Source organism: Eufriesea mexicana, unplaced genomic scaffold, assembly GCF_001483705.2.
Source record: "Eufriesea mexicana isolate 0111107269 unplaced genomic scaffold, ASM148370v2 scaffold124, whole genome shotgun sequence".
Lineage (NCBI taxonomy): Eukaryota > Metazoa > Arthropoda > Insecta > Hymenoptera > Apidae > Eufriesea > Eufriesea mexicana.
In genome coordinates this window covers 792,045-811,775 of record NW_016908357.1, presented here as the reverse complement: position 1 = coordinate 811,775, position 19,731 = coordinate 792,045, and the positions used below count along the sequence as shown (strand labels likewise).

At 37.8% G+C, this 19,731-nt stretch overlaps 5 protein-coding genes across 6 annotated transcripts in view; 4 read left to right on the top strand and 1 right to left on the bottom strand.

The window, feature by feature from the left end:
• LOC108555585 (serine-rich adhesin for platelets-like) overlaps positions 1 to 8,254 on the top strand; it is a 9,016-nt gene extending 762 nt beyond the window's left edge. Inside the window, exons 2-6 of one of the 2 annotated variants that reach the window (XM_017911329.1) lie at positions 2,995 to 3,146; positions 3,219 to 3,309; positions 3,390 to 3,493; positions 3,581 to 4,005; positions 4,092 to 8,254. In XM_017911329.1, the coding sequence (XP_017766818.1) occupies positions 3,032 to 3,146; positions 3,219 to 3,309; positions 3,390 to 3,493; positions 3,581 to 4,005; positions 4,092 to 7,559 (4,203 nt within the window). In that variant the 5' untranslated portion in view covers positions 2,995 to 3,031 and the 3' untranslated portion in view covers positions 7,560 to 8,254. Of the gene's footprint in view, positions 1 to 2,702; positions 3,147 to 3,218; positions 3,310 to 3,389; positions 3,494 to 3,580; positions 4,006 to 4,091 lie in introns of those variants that run through there. The other variant, XM_017911328.1, reaches the window with a different exon arrangement.
• A 1,249-nt stretch (positions 8,255 to 9,503) lies between these two features.
• On the top strand, positions 9,504 to 11,196 carry LOC108555586 (cyclin-L1). The gene is made up of 4 exons (XM_017911330.1): positions 9,504 to 9,812; positions 9,930 to 10,114; positions 10,193 to 10,777; positions 10,859 to 11,196. Exons 1-4 carry the CDS (start codon positions 9,582 to 9,584, stop codon positions 11,103 to 11,105), a joined length of 1,248 nt encoding a protein of 415 aa, XP_017766819.1. The 5' UTR covers positions 9,504 to 9,581; the 3' UTR covers positions 11,106 to 11,196.
• Positions 11,197 to 11,436: 240 nt separating this feature from the next.
• Positions 11,437 to 12,156, bottom strand: LOC108555588 (leucine-rich repeat-containing protein 51). Its single transcript, XM_017911333.1, has 2 exons — positions 12,039 to 12,156; positions 11,437 to 11,918 (listed from the first exon to the last, which is right to left on the bottom strand). The coding sequence occupies exons 1-2, from the start codon at positions 12,154 to 12,156 to the stop codon at positions 11,437 to 11,439; spliced, it is 600 nt and encodes a 199-aa protein (XP_017766822.1).
• A 542-nt stretch (positions 12,157 to 12,698) lies between these two features.
• On the top strand, positions 12,699 to 13,703 carry borr (borealin-related). Its single transcript, XM_017911331.1, has one exon. The coding sequence runs from the start codon at positions 12,837 to 12,839 to the stop codon at positions 13,701 to 13,703; it is 867 nt and encodes a 288-aa protein (XP_017766820.1). The 5' UTR covers positions 12,699 to 12,836.
• A 1,197-nt stretch (positions 13,704 to 14,900) lies between these two features.
• LOC108555386 (Hermansky-Pudlak syndrome 3 protein homolog) lies at positions 14,901 to 18,661 on the top strand. The gene is made up of 3 exons (XM_017911014.1): positions 14,901 to 18,163; positions 18,251 to 18,365; positions 18,437 to 18,661. The coding sequence occupies exons 1-3, from the start codon at positions 15,005 to 15,007 to the stop codon at positions 18,616 to 18,618; spliced, it is 3,456 nt and encodes a 1,151-aa protein (XP_017766503.1). The 5' UTR covers positions 14,901 to 15,004; the 3' UTR covers positions 18,619 to 18,661.
• The last annotated feature ends 1,070 nt before the right edge of the window (positions 18,662 to 19,731 follow it).

Here is a 19,731-nt window from a genome sequence, read left to right as displayed (position 1 = left end):
CTTTCCCTTTCTCCGTCTCTTTCTCTCGTTACTACTCGTTTACCCCTCCCCTCGTTCTATCCTCTTGCGGGTGTTCCCTCTTCCTCCGACTCGCACGCGTCGTTTTGCTCTCGTGCGCGTACTCGTGTATTTATGCGTTTTCTCATATTCGCGCTGCCTCCTCTTTCGTCCTCGACGAAATCGCTCGGTATGCGTTCGCGATACGCGCGACGATGGAATAAACATCGACTGGGAACACCGCCGGTTTCTCCGGGATAGAGCTATCCGTCCGATATCCGTCCTTCCGTATCTGCCAACTTGCCCGCCTTTCGGCTCCGCCGGATCTTCTCCTCTAACGGCTATTGTCCGAAATCGAAGGTAACGGTAGCACGCACGGCACATCGAAAGCTTTCCACGTTGCGAAAAAAAGGGGAAAAAAAACTCGTCTTGCCGCTTTCGTCGCGGAATGCTCGCCTTCGCGATCGCGCGAACCCCTCCGTTGTCTACGATACGCGGAGGAAACGTGTCTCTACTGATTAATCAGCTGGCTGCCTCGACAACCAGATCGCCGTGAAACGCGGAATACGAAAGCAACGGAACGATACGCGGGAAATTCCTTCCGATCGACCAAATCTCCATGCTTCCAACAGCCGCCGCCACGTCTTTTCACTCGTCGTCGCCTCTAACCGTTTCCACCGATTCCATCGGAAACTTTGCACCGTCACGTGACAACCGTATCGGCGAAACGGTCTGCTGACGAACGAGCAATCGATGGAAAAAAATGCGATTACCCAATCGTTTCCGACCTCACCGGCCCCGCCGCGGCCGGGGGAACGAATTTCACGAAGGGAGAAGAAGACGGACGTGCTCGAGCCACGAATATTCGCGGAGGACAGAATGCCTTTCTTCCTTCTTTTTTCCCTTAACGGTCGGCGTAAGACACGCTGGCCGACGACCGATCGAATGCCATTCTTTCGCGATCTTTGCAAACGGTCGCTAGGTTACTCCGAATCGTGCTCTTCCGCCCAGTAGGGTCGTCGTCGTCGTCGTCTCCCTACTCTCTTTCCTCGGGGTACGGCCGCATAGAAGCGACGGTAGAGGGATCAGAGAGCAGCTGGGGGTCTAATCTGTAACTCGCGTAACGCGCGATAAGACGGCTAAAGTTTCGCGAAAGAAAACGAGAGATCCGAAACGAGGGCACGCTCGTTCGTATTCCGTTGGAACAACCATCTCTCTTAACGAGCTCCTCGTTCTATTCTTTCTGCCGCGTCTTGCCAGAGACGGTGATCGAGCAAACGCGTGTATACTTTTCGCAAAGGTACCGAGAAACGGAACAACGCCACGCGTGAAAGATGTTTCGAACATAACGGAAATATTTCTCTTTGCGCGCGAGATGACTCGAGAAAGTTTGGTAACATTGCGCGGTGCGTAATCGTTTCGGAGTGCAGGTTGTCGGTAAACGTGCCATTTCTGTATCGTCGCTTTGTCCTTTTAAACCCGTCTTTTAGACCATTCGAGACTCGAATCGATCAACGATGGAATCGAACTCCGAAATCGTCCACGTATTCGCGTATTCGAGCGAGATATTACGCGGATTTCGAGCATTAGATAGCCCCTGGTCGATTCGTAACGATCCCGAGTAGGCCCTCTTGCTATCGCCACTTACGACGCCGTTTGAGAATTTCGCTTCTTACCGAGTAGGTCGATATAAATAGACAAAGTACTAGACATCGCAGAACGCGTGGTGTGTGTACTTAACGCGTGCCGATTCGCTATCCAAACGATCCTAATTAATATCCACTAGGATAATTGGGATCGTCCTGGAGGACCGGTGCGGAAGACTCGATTCCATCTCGTTTCGAGGGTGAATTCGATGGTCGTGTACAGAGCTTTACTTCCATTCGCGACACGTGCTGCACTCGGGGAACGGCAGTGGCAGGAAAGTGTCCGAGTAAACGGACACGAAGGAACGAAGGAAAAGTTAGGACATCTCCGAGCGGAGTCTCGCGTCTTGGCAGAGTACGCGAGATAAAGCGGGAGAGAAACCTCGTAACGGAGTCGAGAACTCGAGCGAGAACCTCTTCGGTTTCTATCTCTGTTGGCAGCGCGAAACAACGTTGACACGCTCGTAGATTCGTCGTGGCAAACGCAATGACGAGTGACGTTAGGAATTGAACGTAATTCTCCGCCACTCCTCCGTACTTTGGCGTATCGTTTCGTCCTCGAGCTCTCTTCGTGTTCGTACACGCGCTCGCGGACCAGCCAAGATGCTTAGAATTCGTGGAACGATCTGGAAACGAGCGGAGTTCATTTCTTGGCAACGATAACGATAGCGTCTCTAACCGACTTATCGTTGGCTCTCCGCGAAATAGCACGATATTCGATCAATACGTGCAGGTATTCGACGGATACACTGGGTGCAAACGCGTTTCGTTCGCGTAGTAAGGGCTGCTGTTTGGCGGTTTTACCGCGCGCCGGGCGAATGGAAAAACGGAAAGGACAAATTCGGGCGGGGAGAGAACGAGGATAAAACGCACCCGTGTATACCTACGGGTGGTTGAAACCCGATGGAGGGGGGCCGAGAACGAGGCAACGGGATTCTACCTACCTGAGAAACCTTCGGGAAAGTGGGCTAAACACCGTGACACGGCCTAACCGTTTCCTATGTCGTGCGATTTATCTGCAAAACTTGCGAATTATCGTCGCGTATCTCGTTATCGTCGCGCGCGAATCAGGCAGCTGCTTTCCGAAAAGGAACCGCTCACCGTAGATACCATACGCATTCGGCATTCTAACCCGTTTGTTTTCCTCCACCCAAGTACCAAGAGGAATACGCGAAGAGATGCACGTTCATAAGGAAAAACCGATATGCTACCTTTTCGCGCGACAAAGATTCTCGCTCTATTTTTTACCCAACGAAAATTCCCGTGGGTATATCAAGATTGTCTTTTTTCGGACACGCGACTTTTCCCTCGACCTATGTTATAATACAGAAACCGTGTTTTGTCGTTACAGGCACTATCACCGACGACCCGGTGGCGCAATAAGAAAAATGTCGGGAATGGGTAAAAGGACTTACCTCCGCGAGGTAAATCCCTATCTTATTTGTCCGTTGTGCAGAGGATACCTTATAGACGCGACTACCGTCGTCGAGTGTTTGCATTCGTGTAAGTAAATTGAATCGAGCCTGAATTATTTTACACGGAACGGATAATGACATGTCGTTTTTCGCCGCTCAGTTTGTAGAAGCTGCATCCTCAAGCATCTCAACACAGAAGCTCATTGTCCTTCTTGCAAACATGTTCTCAACAAAGCCAAGCCGAACATCAAGTAAGTTCCGCTTCATCGAGCTCGCCGAGTCTCCAATTCTTCGACACTTGAAAATTCTCTTCAACGATCTTTATTTCTAGAGCCGACAAGGCGTTACAGGATATCGTCTACAAGTTGGTCCCAGGATTGTATCACAAAGAGATGCGCAAGAGAAGGGAGTTTTATAAGAAACATCCGGAGCACGGTAAGACTGTTCGAAATTATAACCAATCCTTGTCGTTCCGGCGAACTTCTTCTAAGAATTATTTCTATCTGTAAATATTTTACACAGCGGACTTAGCGACTCCGGAACAACGCGGCGAAGACGTAAGCGGAAGATTAATTTTTGCTCCGGAAGACGCGGTAAGCTTAAGCTTGGAATACCTACCACCCGGAGCAGACCCTTTGACCATTTTACTTAGCACCAACGACGATACCAACAACTCGAACGCATCTAACAATCAAAATAATAGCGGTAACAACGGTAGTAATAATAGCAGTAGCAATAGCACCAGCAATCACGGCACAAATACAACGAGTAACAGGCGGTACCTTCAGTGCCCGGCACTGGTAACTATTGCGCATTTAAAAAAATTCCTAGCCTTGAAATACAGCGTCGACATGACGAGATACACCATAGAAATCTGTCATCGACGTGCTCCGCTTCCGGAACACTGGACCCTGATGGACGTCGCTTATATTTACGCGTGGAAAAGGGTAAACCATCGTCCAATCCGACTATTATAGAATATCTTAAACCTGTTTCCCCTTCGAGGTCTAACGATCGAAATTTTTCATTTTAGAACGCACCGATGCGATTTTTTTACCGAGTGGCGTTAGAAGAGCAAAGATTGGAAGCGCCTCCTCATGACAGGCCGTCCACACCGGGTCTGGGTGCCAGTTTTCCACCGGTTGACGCCTCTGTTGCAACGCAGGACAATGTTATTTCGGATAATCCCGAGAATGACGTCGAATCTCGACCGGAAACGGAGCGCACGAACGACGACGATGAGAAACCTGTGTCGGACAATCAGAACCAAGTCTCGAGCGAGAAACAGCGTGCACCGAATGATCAAACATCCATAAACGAGGTGAAGAAAGTGACTATAAAGGAGGAGCAACCGTCGAGTAGCGTAGCTACGTCGACAACCGCGACGTCGACAACCGCGACGTCGACGACGATTTCGACGGTATCGACGAGCATCGCGTCCACGACGACAGTCACCAACGCTATTACCTCGTCAACGCCCAGTAGCGAAAATAAACAGATCAAGACACCTATTAAGATACTAAAAAACTCGGACGGAAGGTACGAGGTGTTGAGAAGTCCACCGGGGAGTTGGAATATGAAAGAACAAAGTACCACGAGCATAGAAACGAAACCGGCCAATCCGGAATTTAGCGTTGTGAGTATAGGCAGTGGACAGAATTCGAACGGAGTGAAGATCACGTTGAAGCAGTGCTCTCCGAACAATACGAGTCCAAACAAGCCTAAGGTTATCAGCAACGTGTTACTGCATTGCGGTCAGGTGGATAAAGATAATTCCGACGCGTTGGTTATTCAACAGATTCAGAGAGACAGGGACAAACGTCAGGTAGAGAAGCAGGAGAAGCAAAGAAGGAGAGTAACCTTCGTGGAAAAGTCAACCCCCGAGAAACCTACGGCTAATAACAGTTTGAAGACTATACAGAAAAAGCCAGGAGAGTTACAGGAAAAGAAACAATTCCTTCAAGGGTTTCAACTAACAGCCAGGGAATCGGCGACCGAAATATCGTTAGAATCTTCCTCAAAATTTAACGAACTAAATGCCGTCGACGAAATAAACGATACGCAGAACAAAGGTAGCGTCACGGTTAAGAAAGAAGACGACGTCGCGACGGAAACTTCGAATAACGTAGATGACGCAAAGAGTAAGAGCAACAACGAGAATATCGGTGTAAATGCGAGTGGAAACGCTACGAGTGCTAATAAAAGGGTTACAGCGATGAGCGGAGTTACTGGCAATGCGCGAGTGAATACAAATAAACAGTGCAGTGACGTAGATACGTGCGCATTTGGTTACCCGAAGAGTACAAATGCAGGTATGAACACGAACGTGAATAGCAATCCCGCGAAGGTGGATGTATATACTTTTTCGAACGACCCACCCGTGGTACCTGCGGGAGCGGTGAAAAGAAAATGCCCGCCAGGTCTACCTATATTCGACATTAAGAGAAAGAGGCAGCAACAGATTCAAAGCCAGATCTCGAAGAAGCAAAATCCTGTACATTCGCCTGCTGTTGTACAAAACGCCGCAAAATCGCCTCGGAAGCTTCCCACAGAGCACGTTGTACCAGCGAAAAGACTCGCGAACATAGTTGGCGAAGCTGGTCCTAGTCGAACACCCACAACGCCAAGTTCGAAACCTGCCTCGAGTCCGGTACTTTCGCACGATACGAGAAACATATTAGACGGTTGCGGATTGAATATCCCTGCGAGTCTCAGTATAACTCTGACGGCACCAAAATCACCAGGAAACAGTGGTGGATTCACTGAGCCAAATGATGCCAAAGATAATCGAAAGAATACTCTGGGAAAAGTAAGTCCTAGCATTACTCTTAACGATAGGTCTGTCGATCCGCGAGTATTAAAGGCATTGAAAGCAGGACAGATAAGGATGCCCGCACCGTCGAAACCAAGGCAAACCAAGCAATCGGAACGCGATGCGAATCAACAACGGCAGGCACCTCCTGCTAAGCGAAAAAGAGACCAAGAATCGAGAGATATTTTGGACCTTAGCGGAGGAAAGAAGATGGACATACATCCGTTAAGAATACCACAGCCCGTGACAAAGCTTAAGGCGAAATCGACGGTCAGAGACATGCCGAGTATTTCGGATCAGGGCCAGGTTGTGACGCTTGTCGGTGGCCATAGATATTATCGTGCGCCACCAGGTTCTTTGACTCCGGCAGCGCATCGAGTGAACGATTGTCCAATTCCAACACCAACGAGAACACCAGTCTATGCCCCTGGATTTTCCAGCCCTTTAAATAACGCTAGATCTAATACGAATCTTTCGTCCGTCTTTCCGAGTCTGCAAAGTCTCTACGCCCTGAGCCAAACACCGAATCTTCAGCAATTTCAAATGGATGCAAGGCTAAGGCTACCTCAAGGCACAGACTCGAATTCTACCAACGTACCCAACACTGACAATCGAAATATCAACAATAACGCATCCGGAAAAAGTCATCTAGCTGCTCAATGTGCGCCAGTGAAACCAGCAAGATCATCGGTGGCACCTCTGGCTGTTGCGATAACTAAGCAACAGCAATCGAACGAGAAATCAGCGTGTATAAACAGATCTGCCGCGAATGAACCCAACAAGACACCCGTGTTTCGCAATAACGAATCTCTCGACTCTACGGAGTCTAGTCAACAATTGTCCGTCCAAACGAAATACTCGCCAGTCGCGGAAGCTAACAACCGATATTCGCCGCGATGCACCAACAACGGCAACACCAACAGCGAGGATAAAACACCCACCGAAGTAACTCGTGATTCTAACTTGGAAACGGGTAACGATTCCAGGAAGGAACCGGACAATTCGTCGCGACAGACACCTCATCGCGAAGCAGCGAGTCCAAGAGTATCGTCTACTGCTTCTCCATCGCCACCTCCTGGAGACACCAATGCAAACACCATTAACGAGACTACCAGCGGTCATAACGATAATGTAAACACCGCCTCGAATGGAATAGACAATGATCTACCCGCACCGAGTCCGACAAAAAAAAACAATATAGGTGCGGAAGTATCGAGTAGCAAATCACCTGCTAGTCCAGACTCTAGCTCTGTAACTATCGAAAGCCCTTCTAACAAGGGCTGCTCCGCAACGGTCGAACAAGGGTGCCCTTCTCCTTCGCAAACGTCAGACGCGGTAAAGTCTTCGGAGCATTCGACGAAAATTGACAATAATGTCGCCGAAGACTCGACGAACGATAATGACAAAAAAGCTACCATCAAACAGGCTGACGCGAAACAGTTGACCTCGGAGATGTTTCAGAAGAGACTACTGGCTGCGTTTCCCTCAAACGAGTGGGCAAATAATCCAATAGCTGCGGAGCATTTAGGCAACTTTTTAAAAAGTTTGAACGCGTCGATCAAGTCGGAAAATAAAATGGACAGCATAGGATCGGAAAAGGTTGAAAGTCAGCTTGCGTGCAACGATGCAACGCGTTTAAATAACGAAGCTTCGTCGAAATCTCGTACAGACGTCGCTGAATCGTCATAATTACACAAACTGTTTTAAGGATGAATGAAACTCTTCCTGCTTAAACGAAGGACAAAGCTACATCACTGCCATTACATACCGATGTAATGTTATCGAATGACTTTTAGCGTGGATATGTGTACCAATTTCTAAGTAATTCAAATGCTTTAAGGTCTTATAGGAGAATGCGGCACACGCACGCCGTACGATACAGGGAAAAATACAGCACGGATGCTGAAAATTTTATTTTTTCAAATTTTTTAAGGCCACACATCCTTCAAGAAATTTCATCGATGTATAGTTGCTTTGTCGTTACAACAATGTTCCACGAGTCGCTCGATTTCAACTGAAAATTACAGATATCCTTTTTCTGTACAAACGAATACGTTAACACGGTATGGTTTTTTAGTAATTCAGGAGCAACAAATTTTGTGAAACACGATTGATATGATTCGTACAATGAGTTTATTTCTAACGTGAAAATTGTTCCTACTTCGGTCCATACGATAACTTTATGCGAAAGCAGCACATTTATCCAAGTACCTCGCATTGTATTGAGATCCGTTATCATGATTTAAATTTCGATTATTCAAATTTCATAACCGACTACGTAAAATACAAGATTAAATAAGCACAACGAAAATCGAATAGCCAATACGAAACCTGCTTTCCTACTCGTCTACCATAGTAAAACGTGTACGTAATAAGAAACACAGGGACCGAAATTTAAAAAAAAAAAGAAAAAAAAAAGAGGTAAACTCGAAGAAACTAGGAATACAATTATTTGTGTAATGTATGAATGATATCTATGCTATTGTTATTTCTTTATTTACTTTGCGTTACGTTTCACTATGAGTTACTATTATGTATACGTTGTATAATAATTGTTATGTTATGCGACTGTATTATATTATATGTATTATTTCTTGATATGTATATATTTATAATTGCGCTAGTACGTCGTCCTTACAAAATATGCGCAAAATCCTATTACTTTGTAAGTTCGGAAACGTTCAATTTCAATTGATCGAAAATTCGTGTGAATTTAACACCGTTAAAAATTTTAAAACACAATTGCATGTATGTTGATTTTTAAACGACAAAAAACTGACATGTAATAACAAAAGGATATATAATTATATACGTAAACTAAAACTCGCTATAGTTAATTTTATTATCCCTACGCCAAAGACAAAATTTTTACGCATATCACGCAATTTCATATGATCGAATATTTTGAGATAATGGCGTCGTTCGATCAAACGTTCAAATTAAATTTTTATCGTATTCGTAGAAGGATAAAAAATAACTCACCAAATCTGCTGTAACTGATTCTCTCATAGACGAAACGTCGATAATTGACAATGGATTCTCTCAAAACGTTGATGGAACAACAATATTGATTCTGCAACAAAATGCGAACGACTGATATTCGACAACGAGCTTTCATAGTCCTTAATTTTTGAAAGATTCAGACATATGCATGTGTTTTGTTGAATTCATTACGAATAATCTCGGTATAATTTCGATAATCTCGAAACTCAATGTGACAATAATACAATATCTGAATTCTTTTTTATCGTACTTTACCTTTATGTATCCGTATCTTATCATTTTGCTCCTTGATATTTCAAACTTTCCGAAATAATGAACGTTCGCGCGCAATAGCGTTCCTCAAACTATTAATACTTGCCGGCGAAAGTGATCAATAGTCAAAAGAATGAAATAATTAATTTGGAATATATAAATATTTTTCATTTCAAATTTAATCTATTATTCTTATTAAAAATATTTGCTTTTTCAAATGCCACGTAATTAACAAAATTAATAAAAGTTAAATAAAACGGTTGATTATCAAGGGTGGATAGCAGCGCCATGCCAAGAAGCGAATTCTATACGAATTATAACATCTTTAAGTAAATACTTGTTTCAGGTTATATTTCGAAGGTATGGTATTTCAGAAAATGATAGGTTAACCTGTCCTTGCATACATGTTTGAACGTAGAGGAGTTTTTCCTCTTCCTTTAAACAGTGTGAATTAAAATGAGTAATATAAAAGAAAATTCTACGGCACCGGCAAAAAATACAACTATAAGTAACGCAAAACCTTATGGAAAAATCGTGTTAACACTTCAAAATTGTCTATTACCCGAAGAAAAACTTAACTCGACGCCGTCACATTTAGATGGTCTGGATGCAGAAACCGAAACCGATTTAAGGATATTAGGATGCGAACTCATACAGACAGCTGGTATTTTATTAAAATTACCTCAGGTTGGTGATGTTCTTTACAAATAAACAAAATGTTTGTAAACGGTATAACCTCTATAACCTCTCAATGCATAGCCTGTACTTCTATTCTCCTTTTTTTTTTTTTTTTTTTTTTAATAGGTTGCAATGGCCACTGGACAAGTAATATTTCAACGATTTTATTACAGTAAATCATTAGTTAGACATAATATGGAAACAACTGCAATGGGTTGTATTTGTTTAGCTAGTAAAATTGAAGAAGCACCTAGACGTATTAGAGATGTTATTAATGTATTTAATCACATAAAACAAGTTTCTAGCCAAAAGTAAGTATTTTATTTTTAATTCTATTATTGAAAATATCGACATATGAGTAATATTCATTATCAAGTTTGCCATTTTAGGCCAATACAGCCAGTAATACTTGATCAAAATTATGTGGCCCTGAAGAATCAAGTAATTAAATCTGAGAGAAGAGTCCTAAAGGAATTAGGCTTCTGCGTTCATGTAAAACATCCTCACAAAATTATTGTTATGTATTTGCAAGTATTGGGCTATGAAAAAAACCATGCTTTAATGCAACAATGTTGGAATTATATGAATGATTCCTTAAGATCTGATGTATTCTTAAGACATCAACCGGAAACTGTTGCTTGTGCATGTGTATATTTAGGAGCAAGACAACTTCAATTACCTTTACCTACTTCACCTGCTTGGTTTTCCCTTTTTAAAGTTAATGAATCCGCAATTAGAGATGTTTGTCGTCGTATATTACGTCTTTATTTCCGACCTCGCGTTAAACCAGAACAATTAGAGAAACGTGTGGAAGAACTTCGTCGACAGTATGAGGAAGCAAGAACCAAAGCAAGAAGTGGAGATGTCGATAGCCACACACCTAGTCCACCACTGCCTAAACACCATAATGCCTGGGGCGGATTCATTAGCCGTAGCGGGACACACGCCGCACCCGAAAGAACAAAGTCACCTAGGTATGATGTAGCGAGAGAACGAAGTAATAAAATATGATTTATGAATTTATCATGTTCGAAACCATTTTTATTTTTATTCAGACGTTCGAAATCACCGAGTACTTCACCGTCTAGGGGTGAAGGAACAAAGCATTCCAAGAGAAAGAAACATAGTAGAAGCAGATCTCGCAGTCATAGCCATGGACGGTCTCGGAAACCGAAAAAAGCGCAACGAAGACGGTCTGGCAGTCATAAATCATCGCATAGTCGGTATAGATCGCGTAGCCGATCTCGAGATAGAGATGTAGAAAAGTCAAGTAAACATCGCAGTAAACACAGACGACATTGAATTATTGGATGTATAAAAAAATTATTATGTATATTACAAAAAACGGTACTGCCGTCACATGGGCAGTCGCATTCAATTTGTAATATAATATGGGGCCTTTTTTTTACCTCTGTTAATTAATATACAATTTAAATAGGACAATTAATTTCTACTGTATGGTACATATCTTGAGTTAATTTAACAATGAACAGTAGATTTTAAATAAATTATTTCTAAGAGCGTTGAGTCAAAGTACCTCAAGAAAGGTGGTACATTGTCGAAAAAATATTACAAGTAATGATACTTAAGAAGGCGTGTATTTAATACAAAACTTGAAAATAAAGTTTTATATTCATGTACTACCATATATCATTTTCTGAAATCCAGCAGGTGCTGCCTTTTTTCTTTCAGCGGATAATACTGCCGAAAAGTCTAGCGCCGTTAATTGTGGAAGAATATGGACAATGTATCCTCTATAATATGGAAGATTTTCAATGGGATTTCCTTGTAACGTTAAAGATCTAAGCGTTTGTAACTTCTTCAGTTTAACAATATCATTAATATTCGAAATATTATTTCCGTGCAAATAAAAAATTTTTAAATTCGGAAACTTTATAATGTCATCTCCAATTCGTTCTATCTCATTAAAAGAAAGATCGAGCCAACTAAGGTTCGTTGGATCATCCAGAACTTTATGGGCAAGACTTTCAAATCCGTTCATTGAAGTTAATAAATTATTACTTAACCATAAAGAACACGTTACAAAACGATCTGCAGATGTCCGCAACGGAATTTTACCCGTTCGTACTGCTTGTGGTCGTTTACTTGCCAATTCTCTTGTAATAAAATAAAAATTTCTATTAATATAATCTTTATATTCAAAGAAGAACGCAGAATTTTAATAGTATTATACGTAATATTTTAATTGTAAAGATTTCACACTGCATAACATACCACTCATTGTAGTTGCTTTTTTAAATGACAAATCCAATGGAGCAGCTATTATCATCTCTTGCCGTTCACTTCGTCTGTAATCAGAAAGTGGTTTTTCATAAGAGATAGTGGCATCCATTATAGTGTTTAAACGATAAAGCTTCGCCAAACTTTGGAAAAGTTGCTTCAATATTGATACTGATAAAACATAAAAAAGTACACTTATAATTATTTGACAATTCTTAGCAATATCATTAAAATTTTCGTTTTTCATCTAAAATTTCTGTCTCTATAATTCTCCAAATAGTATAGACAGTCACTTATCCGATAATTGTCACATATTTATTACGAATATAACTTAGCGTGAAAAATAATAATTTTACTTATTTACATAATTTTACAAATAAATTTAACCATTTTAACAACTTAGTAATTATGAAAATTAAATAATATGTAATTTAAAAAATTTACCGCGGGTAATTCTCACATAATTCAAATCAAACACACTATATTGATTTAAGTGTATTTCTGAACACTTCAAATATAATGCAGATAAACGACGCTAGGTTGCTCTTTTTATAAGGTGCATATATTCTTTAATTATTTGGTGGTTCTTCAAGTTTCGTATCCATTGATATCGAATCATAAACTGTTAACGGCGGTAAACGGAATTGAAAACATTTTAATGTAAGTCAACAAAATCGAAGAATTTGTGGTAATTTAATTTACAAATTTCATCTAAACGGTAATAAAAGAAACGTGCGATATAAAAGATAAATAAGTAGTTTGGTTATCTTTACTATTTTACGCCTGTTAAAGATGCCGCGAACGAAACATGTTCGGAAACCAAAACGAGAACAGCAATCTGCACAAGAGAGTGATTTATTAATGATAGATTTTGAGAGACAGGCACAATTACGTGTTTTAAAAATGGAGGCAGAATCAAAAATGGCAATAAAAAGCCTTGAAACTATTGTTGACGTTACTTTATCTCGGCTTCCAGCTGAGATACGGCAAATGCCTCTCGGTGAGATACTCAATTACGAAAAGGATAATGACAAAGAAAATAGCAATGAAATTTCGTCGTCTGTTGATTTACAACCGTTAGCTTCGACAACGGTAAAAGGTAAAGAGATCGAAAAGAGAATTACCAGCGCATCCGACGATGGATACGTGACCGAGGGAATTACAACGACGCGAACATCAAGAGCTGCAAAAGTGCAACCTACTACTAAAAGAACACGTAGTAGGTCTAATAATAATAATAGTAGTAAAATGAAGCTTAGTAAAATAAACCAAGAAACTGTAAAGAAGGTAGTAAGGAAAGAACGTATCAAAGAATCTTTAAAAATTGATAAATTTACAACTCCTTCTACTTTGAAACCTGGAAGTAATGTATTTGATCCTGTAACTCCAAAGATAAAACCTAATACACCGTTAAATGTATTAAGACGTCCAAGACAAGGGGAAATGGTACTTAGTATGCAAGGTAGCCCCTTATTGGTATCTGCAGTAATTCAAGAAGATATTGCTAATATTAATGTACCTTTGCGTAATGGCAATGTTATGTCTTTATTACCTAATGCTGGTTTACGTATGTCACATATTCCTGCATTAGATTCAGAAACTGTGAAACAATTAGAAACTCTAAAAAATCACATTGAGAAAGTCATCTCAACAAAGTAGTTAAAATAATGATAGGATAAATTTGTATAGAATGATTTCATATTTCACCATTGTGTGTGCCAATGAAATCAATCTAAGATTGAAGTATCTCTCAGATATTGTGTTATAACTCTATTCTTATATACATATATATTATATATATATATACATATATATTATATATAATATAATATAATATGCTTGTTTAATACATATTTAGACAGCATTTGCTGTAACATTTTTTAACCTTATGACAATAACACTCTTGTAGCATATTAATATAACATGGGATTATGAAATACGGAAATCAACACTCTGAAATAAAATTCTTGTATAATATAGTTAAGATCAGTATAATAACAGTGCATGTATAATTTTTTATATAATAAAATACTACTGTGACTTGAGTATATCTAATCTAGTGTAGAATCATACCTAACATAAATTAAAGAATTATTAAAAATTTAATATTTAAATAACTTTTTTTTTATATTTTGTCAATTATTTCTGGATGTATCATTTTTTTTATATTTTCTATTTCGTAATTATTTTATTTTTTATAATGATATATGTATCGCATTTGGCGGGCAAAAACTACTAGGGCGCGTGAGTAGTATGACTATGTCTAACCATTAGTGTACATGCGCATACTAAAAGATCTGTCAAACGGACGAACTGCATTTGCATTCTTCTACTTTATAATATTCGTAGTGTTTTTAAATTATATAAAATCATGTACAAGATATCGTAGTGTTTGTTGAGACAAATGTAAACTAACGTGTTTTCCTCGTACTTTATCATATCTTGTCACTTTTAATATTATTTGTCATATAATAAAGGTGCCAAATACACGAAAGATGAATTAAGAATGTCAAAGAACGCGTCATTGAGTTCGTTAACACTGATTTTTAGGCGGTTCAAGATAAATACTCATTAATCGGAACAAATCAAAACGATATTTCTTTACATATCTTTATGCTTAATTCTATATCTCATTGATATTAAAAGATTCCGAAAAAACAACGAATTTATCATCTTCTCATACATTTCGCAAGCAACTAGTATATTAATAGTTTAAAAATGTAAGGTAACCTTCAACAAATTTTATAATAATATATACATTAAATATCATCAATTGCATTATTTAGTAATGTTAAAATGGTATAAGTTTTGTGTCAAATTCAAACAAAATAATTACTAATTTAAATGTATGTTCAATTTACTTGTAAAAGTTTCCAATTACTTACATAATACATAATAATTTTCTTCCAAACATAATATAGATATGTTTAAAGAGCTCTTTTATTAACACAAAAATCAACATGGTACGTGTAATCACAGTACATAATTTTTTGGGGCAAAATATCACTCAAATCGAGGAGCCAACTGCAAGCTGTATAGCAAATACATCTGGACATGAAATGCTTCTTTTAGCATTATCAACTCATTGTGTTGAAGTCTGGGAATTGATGATATCTGACATTAAGCTATATACTGTATTTCCAACAGTTGATATGATTAATCAAATGGTTCACTGCACAAAGGGAGATTATGTTGTGACATTAGAATCAAAATTATCCAGAGATCCAAGCATTAATAATCATATAGGGAAAACAGTTAATAATTTTGTTAGGGTCTATGTTAACTGGGCTACTGTGAAAGATCAAAGTCAACCTATGCGTGCTAGAATAGCAGGACGTGTTACTCCAAGTTTAAACCGACCATTGAATAGCTTAGAGATGATAGAGTTGCCATTAAGTGTACAACCTACATTAATTGCTTGCTGTCAAAGTACTGGCAATCTTCTAGTGGCTGCAGGGAATAGTGCCATTCTACATGAATTCAAAATTGAAACACAACAAGTGTCAAAGATGAAGTTTATAGATTTTGAGGCACGACCATGGTCTTTAGGATTCTCATTTCCTCCCACACATATGGAGATTGTTGAAGATTTTATATCAGTTATGGATAAAACAAATTTATGTATTTTTCGACTGACTAATTCAATGTATGAAGATATTGATCAACTGAGTTCATTAACTTCCACCAACTCTTCATCCATTGATAAAACATCTATATCCACTGACTCCTCCCTTGTGGAAAATAGCAATAATACAGCTAATCAAGATGATAACGCAATATTGCAAGGAAAAAATTCAAAGCGTAAAACTTCTAGTCAAGATCTTCATTTCATTGTATCTGAAAACAATGACTCTAGTGGAATAAGCACAAAATTTAAAAGTAGGAAGCATAGAAGTTCTAAAACAAGTATATGGAGTAAATTGGAGACAGGAGATTTCAGGAAAATAAAATCTAATAATAACGATACTATTATAAATTTAGATCATTTAATGTACAATGAAAGAGATGAATTACGAAGATTAATTGATCAAGAAGTTGTAGATGGAAATTCACAAGCCCTGACTATAAATTTGCCATCTATAAGTTTGGAAAGAGCAGGACCTGGACATACATTAAGTCCTTTCATATTAAACCCTTCAGATATAAGGATTATAATTAAAACAAGTTCTCCTGATTTAGGATGGTCAGAAAATTATACAATAAAAAATTTATTGTCACTTAAAACAGTGGCAGCTAATAATAAACTTGATGGTTGTAATAATTCTTGTGTAAAGAAATCAATCCTAAGATCAGATAAATACACATACTTGCAGGGTGTAAGCTGCTTTTTGTGCACATTGCAAGAAGGATATCTTTACCACTTTTCTGCTACTAGTTCAAATCCTACAGATGCAGCTTGTTTAACTACTTATCCATTTACCGCACCTGTTAATTATGTAGCATTGGAACATACTGCTTTGCATGCATTGACCGAGGCTGGCCTTGAATCTTATACACTACGTTTATCTCATCACATTGCAAGAACATCAAATAACATAAATAATTTAAGAATCACATGTCCTAGTGTCTCTGAGCCTGTTTGTTTAATTGGATTAAGACCATTTTTGGGGATACAACGACTATTACATAGCAAAAATTATCTAATACTTTTAGCCAGAGCTGAAAATTCATGGACTTTATACTCTTTAATTTTACCTAAATTGGAAAATTTATATTACGATATCTTAAATGCAGCAAGGAGTCATAAGTCTTCTAGTCCCAGCACGTACCGTCATTTGTTAGGAGAAGCTCACGCTTTAATACGTTTAGCCAAAGATACCGTGTATAATTGCTCAGACATTAGTGAATTTGACGATATCGCAAATAAAAATGGGTTGAAATTGAAAAACTTGTATAATCAATCATGCGCATTGCTTGGAGACTATTATATTCGTTCTGAGTACGAATCGGATTGGGATCTTTGTATACCTTATTACAAAATGTCAGGATTAAAACCTTCAGAAGTATTATCTAGAAAATCAAGTCAAGATGCCCCGGGTCTCGTTACGTATTTAACGGACGTTCTTTTTACAATGAAGAGTGGTTCGGAAGCTGATGCGTTATTTCAGGGGTTTAATATCGTAGAAATAATATGTAAATTAAAAAAATCGGACTTATTGAAATTGATCTTCAGTAGTCCTGTATTGCGCGAGTACACCACAGAAAAGTTAATACATCTTTTGTTATTATATGAAACGGATGAATTAGATAAGTTAGCGTTGGCACTCTTATACATACAAGCTGAAAAGCAAGAACAAGCAGAGAAAATACTTGAACCAGTTTCAGCGTTGTGTATTAAAAAAATAGTTTTAGAACATTGGGATCTATTATTTGACATGACGGCAATGAAAAAGAGAAGTCCAATGATTCCAACATTTTCGGATTTTGCCGGAACGTTAATGCGCCAAAAAAATTCAACTTTTGCCGAAATTTTAATACAAATTATAGAAGACGATGGAATTTTATCTCTTCATCAAATTATACAGGTGTTTTTAGAATATTTGCCATCAAGAGTAGGACGGGACGGGCATAATGCAGCAATGACATTACAAGTTTTCCTTGAAAAATATCTTCATAACTACTTTAGTACAAAATTGTTTATAGATTCGTCTGTTATAAATAAAAATCAAATACGCACGGATTTCGCTCTGGTTGAAGCATTTAAGTTACTAGTACGATCATATTTAGGCAAATTAACTCAAACAAAAGTGTACAAAATAGAAAATAAAAAAAATTATGATAACTTCATATTCGAGAAGTTTAGACCCCATTATTTAAATGGGATGCCGCCGTATGCGAAAGATTATCAAAAAGTTTTGAATGTGTGTGATTTACAAGATATAGCTGATATTGATAAGACTGACTCTATAAAAACTATACCAAGGGAATTATTTAAATTACAATCCATATTATCTTGTGATTTTATACCAAATGAGTGCTTGTATGAAGTTAAACAATTTCTTCAAACACAAGAAATTGATGGCAGTTTATCTTTAAAAACATTGTGTATTCAAAATACAGAAGAAGCTACAGCGCTTCTAATGGACAATTGTCCTCAAGCAGTTGTGCAATATGCACAGGTACATATCATGCATTTTATTCCACTAAGTACTTTATAACATCTCCTGTTATTTGTTTTACATTTAAATTTCGTGTTACAATTCTAGGATATGTATACTAAAGATTCGGAATGGAAGTATTTAATTGAGTTAACACAAAATAAAATTTCTTCGTCAAACACTCGACAAGAATTGCAATGCCTGTATACGCAAATTATGAAAGGTAAACTTTTTTCGATTTTTTTATACTGAAATATGCTAAGCTATACCATAATATACTTCTTATTATTTTAGCAATTTTAAACTATCTGCCACATACATTATCATTGAAAAGTCTACATCGTGTTCTTCCTAAAGATGATGTACTAACATTCCAAAAATGCAGCGAAATGTGTAATCAAATTATGCACGCCGAACATGTTAAATCTTTAATAATAGAAACTAGTCAACAACTTTTATCAACTTTAAAATTGTGAGCGATAGTTTCAATTGATCAATTTCATCGTCGTTTGGCGATAGTATAGGTCCAATTTAATTTAGACATAAAGAAACTAAATAATTTAAATGCAACAAGAAGTTAAGTTGCATGAAAATTATATATAGAGAAAATAGATTTGAGGCAAATTGTACTTAGTCGAATTAGCTGAGAACAATACTTTTTCATGTGATACAACTTTCGTGAATTGCAATTTTTCTTAAAACTTCGCCTAAAATTACTTAATCTTTAACATAACCAGTGACTTTCAATTTCTGAACCAGTTTAAGATACCTATTTCACTTTTATTGATGTTTTTCTTCGCTAAATATAACGGTAAATTTACACTTATCAGTTTTGTAATATTTTGGGAAGTATTCATTCCTTTTTCCAATTAATTGAAATATTTGATTTTTGTTACAAACTTAGCAACGCACAAGATTTTTTATGAATGAAGTTGTATTATCAAATTGTCAAAAACTAAAGACAAATACTATAGATAAAATTAATTCATCTATTATTAATTGTTGAGATGTTCTATATAGATATATTGTATTATGTCTAGACGTATGTTATCTTTCCCTTAGCTAATGAAATAGTTGAATCATAATTATGGAAAGTTTATACAGAACCAAGCATATTATAGATATTAAAATTTTACAGTGTTATATATAATATTGAACATGATAGATTGCTTTATACACTGAACTAAGAAATTTTGTAGTGGTGATCATTGTATTTTTGACTGCTGTTTGAATATTTCTAAGAATTTGTTAAAAATTGTTTATATTTTAACCGCTAAGGGCGGGGTGGCATGTGTTTAGGAAATCGCATATTGCTAAGATAGTTACTTTTTATTATATTCGTTAATCCTATAATGTATTTTCATCACTTTCTGAATGTTACAAAATATGATGTAACTTTGATGTGCCTTTAGACTAATTTCTCTTTGTTATAAATCTAATATAATTATGTTAGAGGTGATCTATGATATTTATAAATAATAATAATAGAAATAATATATCTGTATCTCATATCAGAACGTTTTTTTATTATGTAATCATATTTTTATAATGCTATTCTTTTCTGAAAAAAAAAAAAAAAAAAAAAAAAA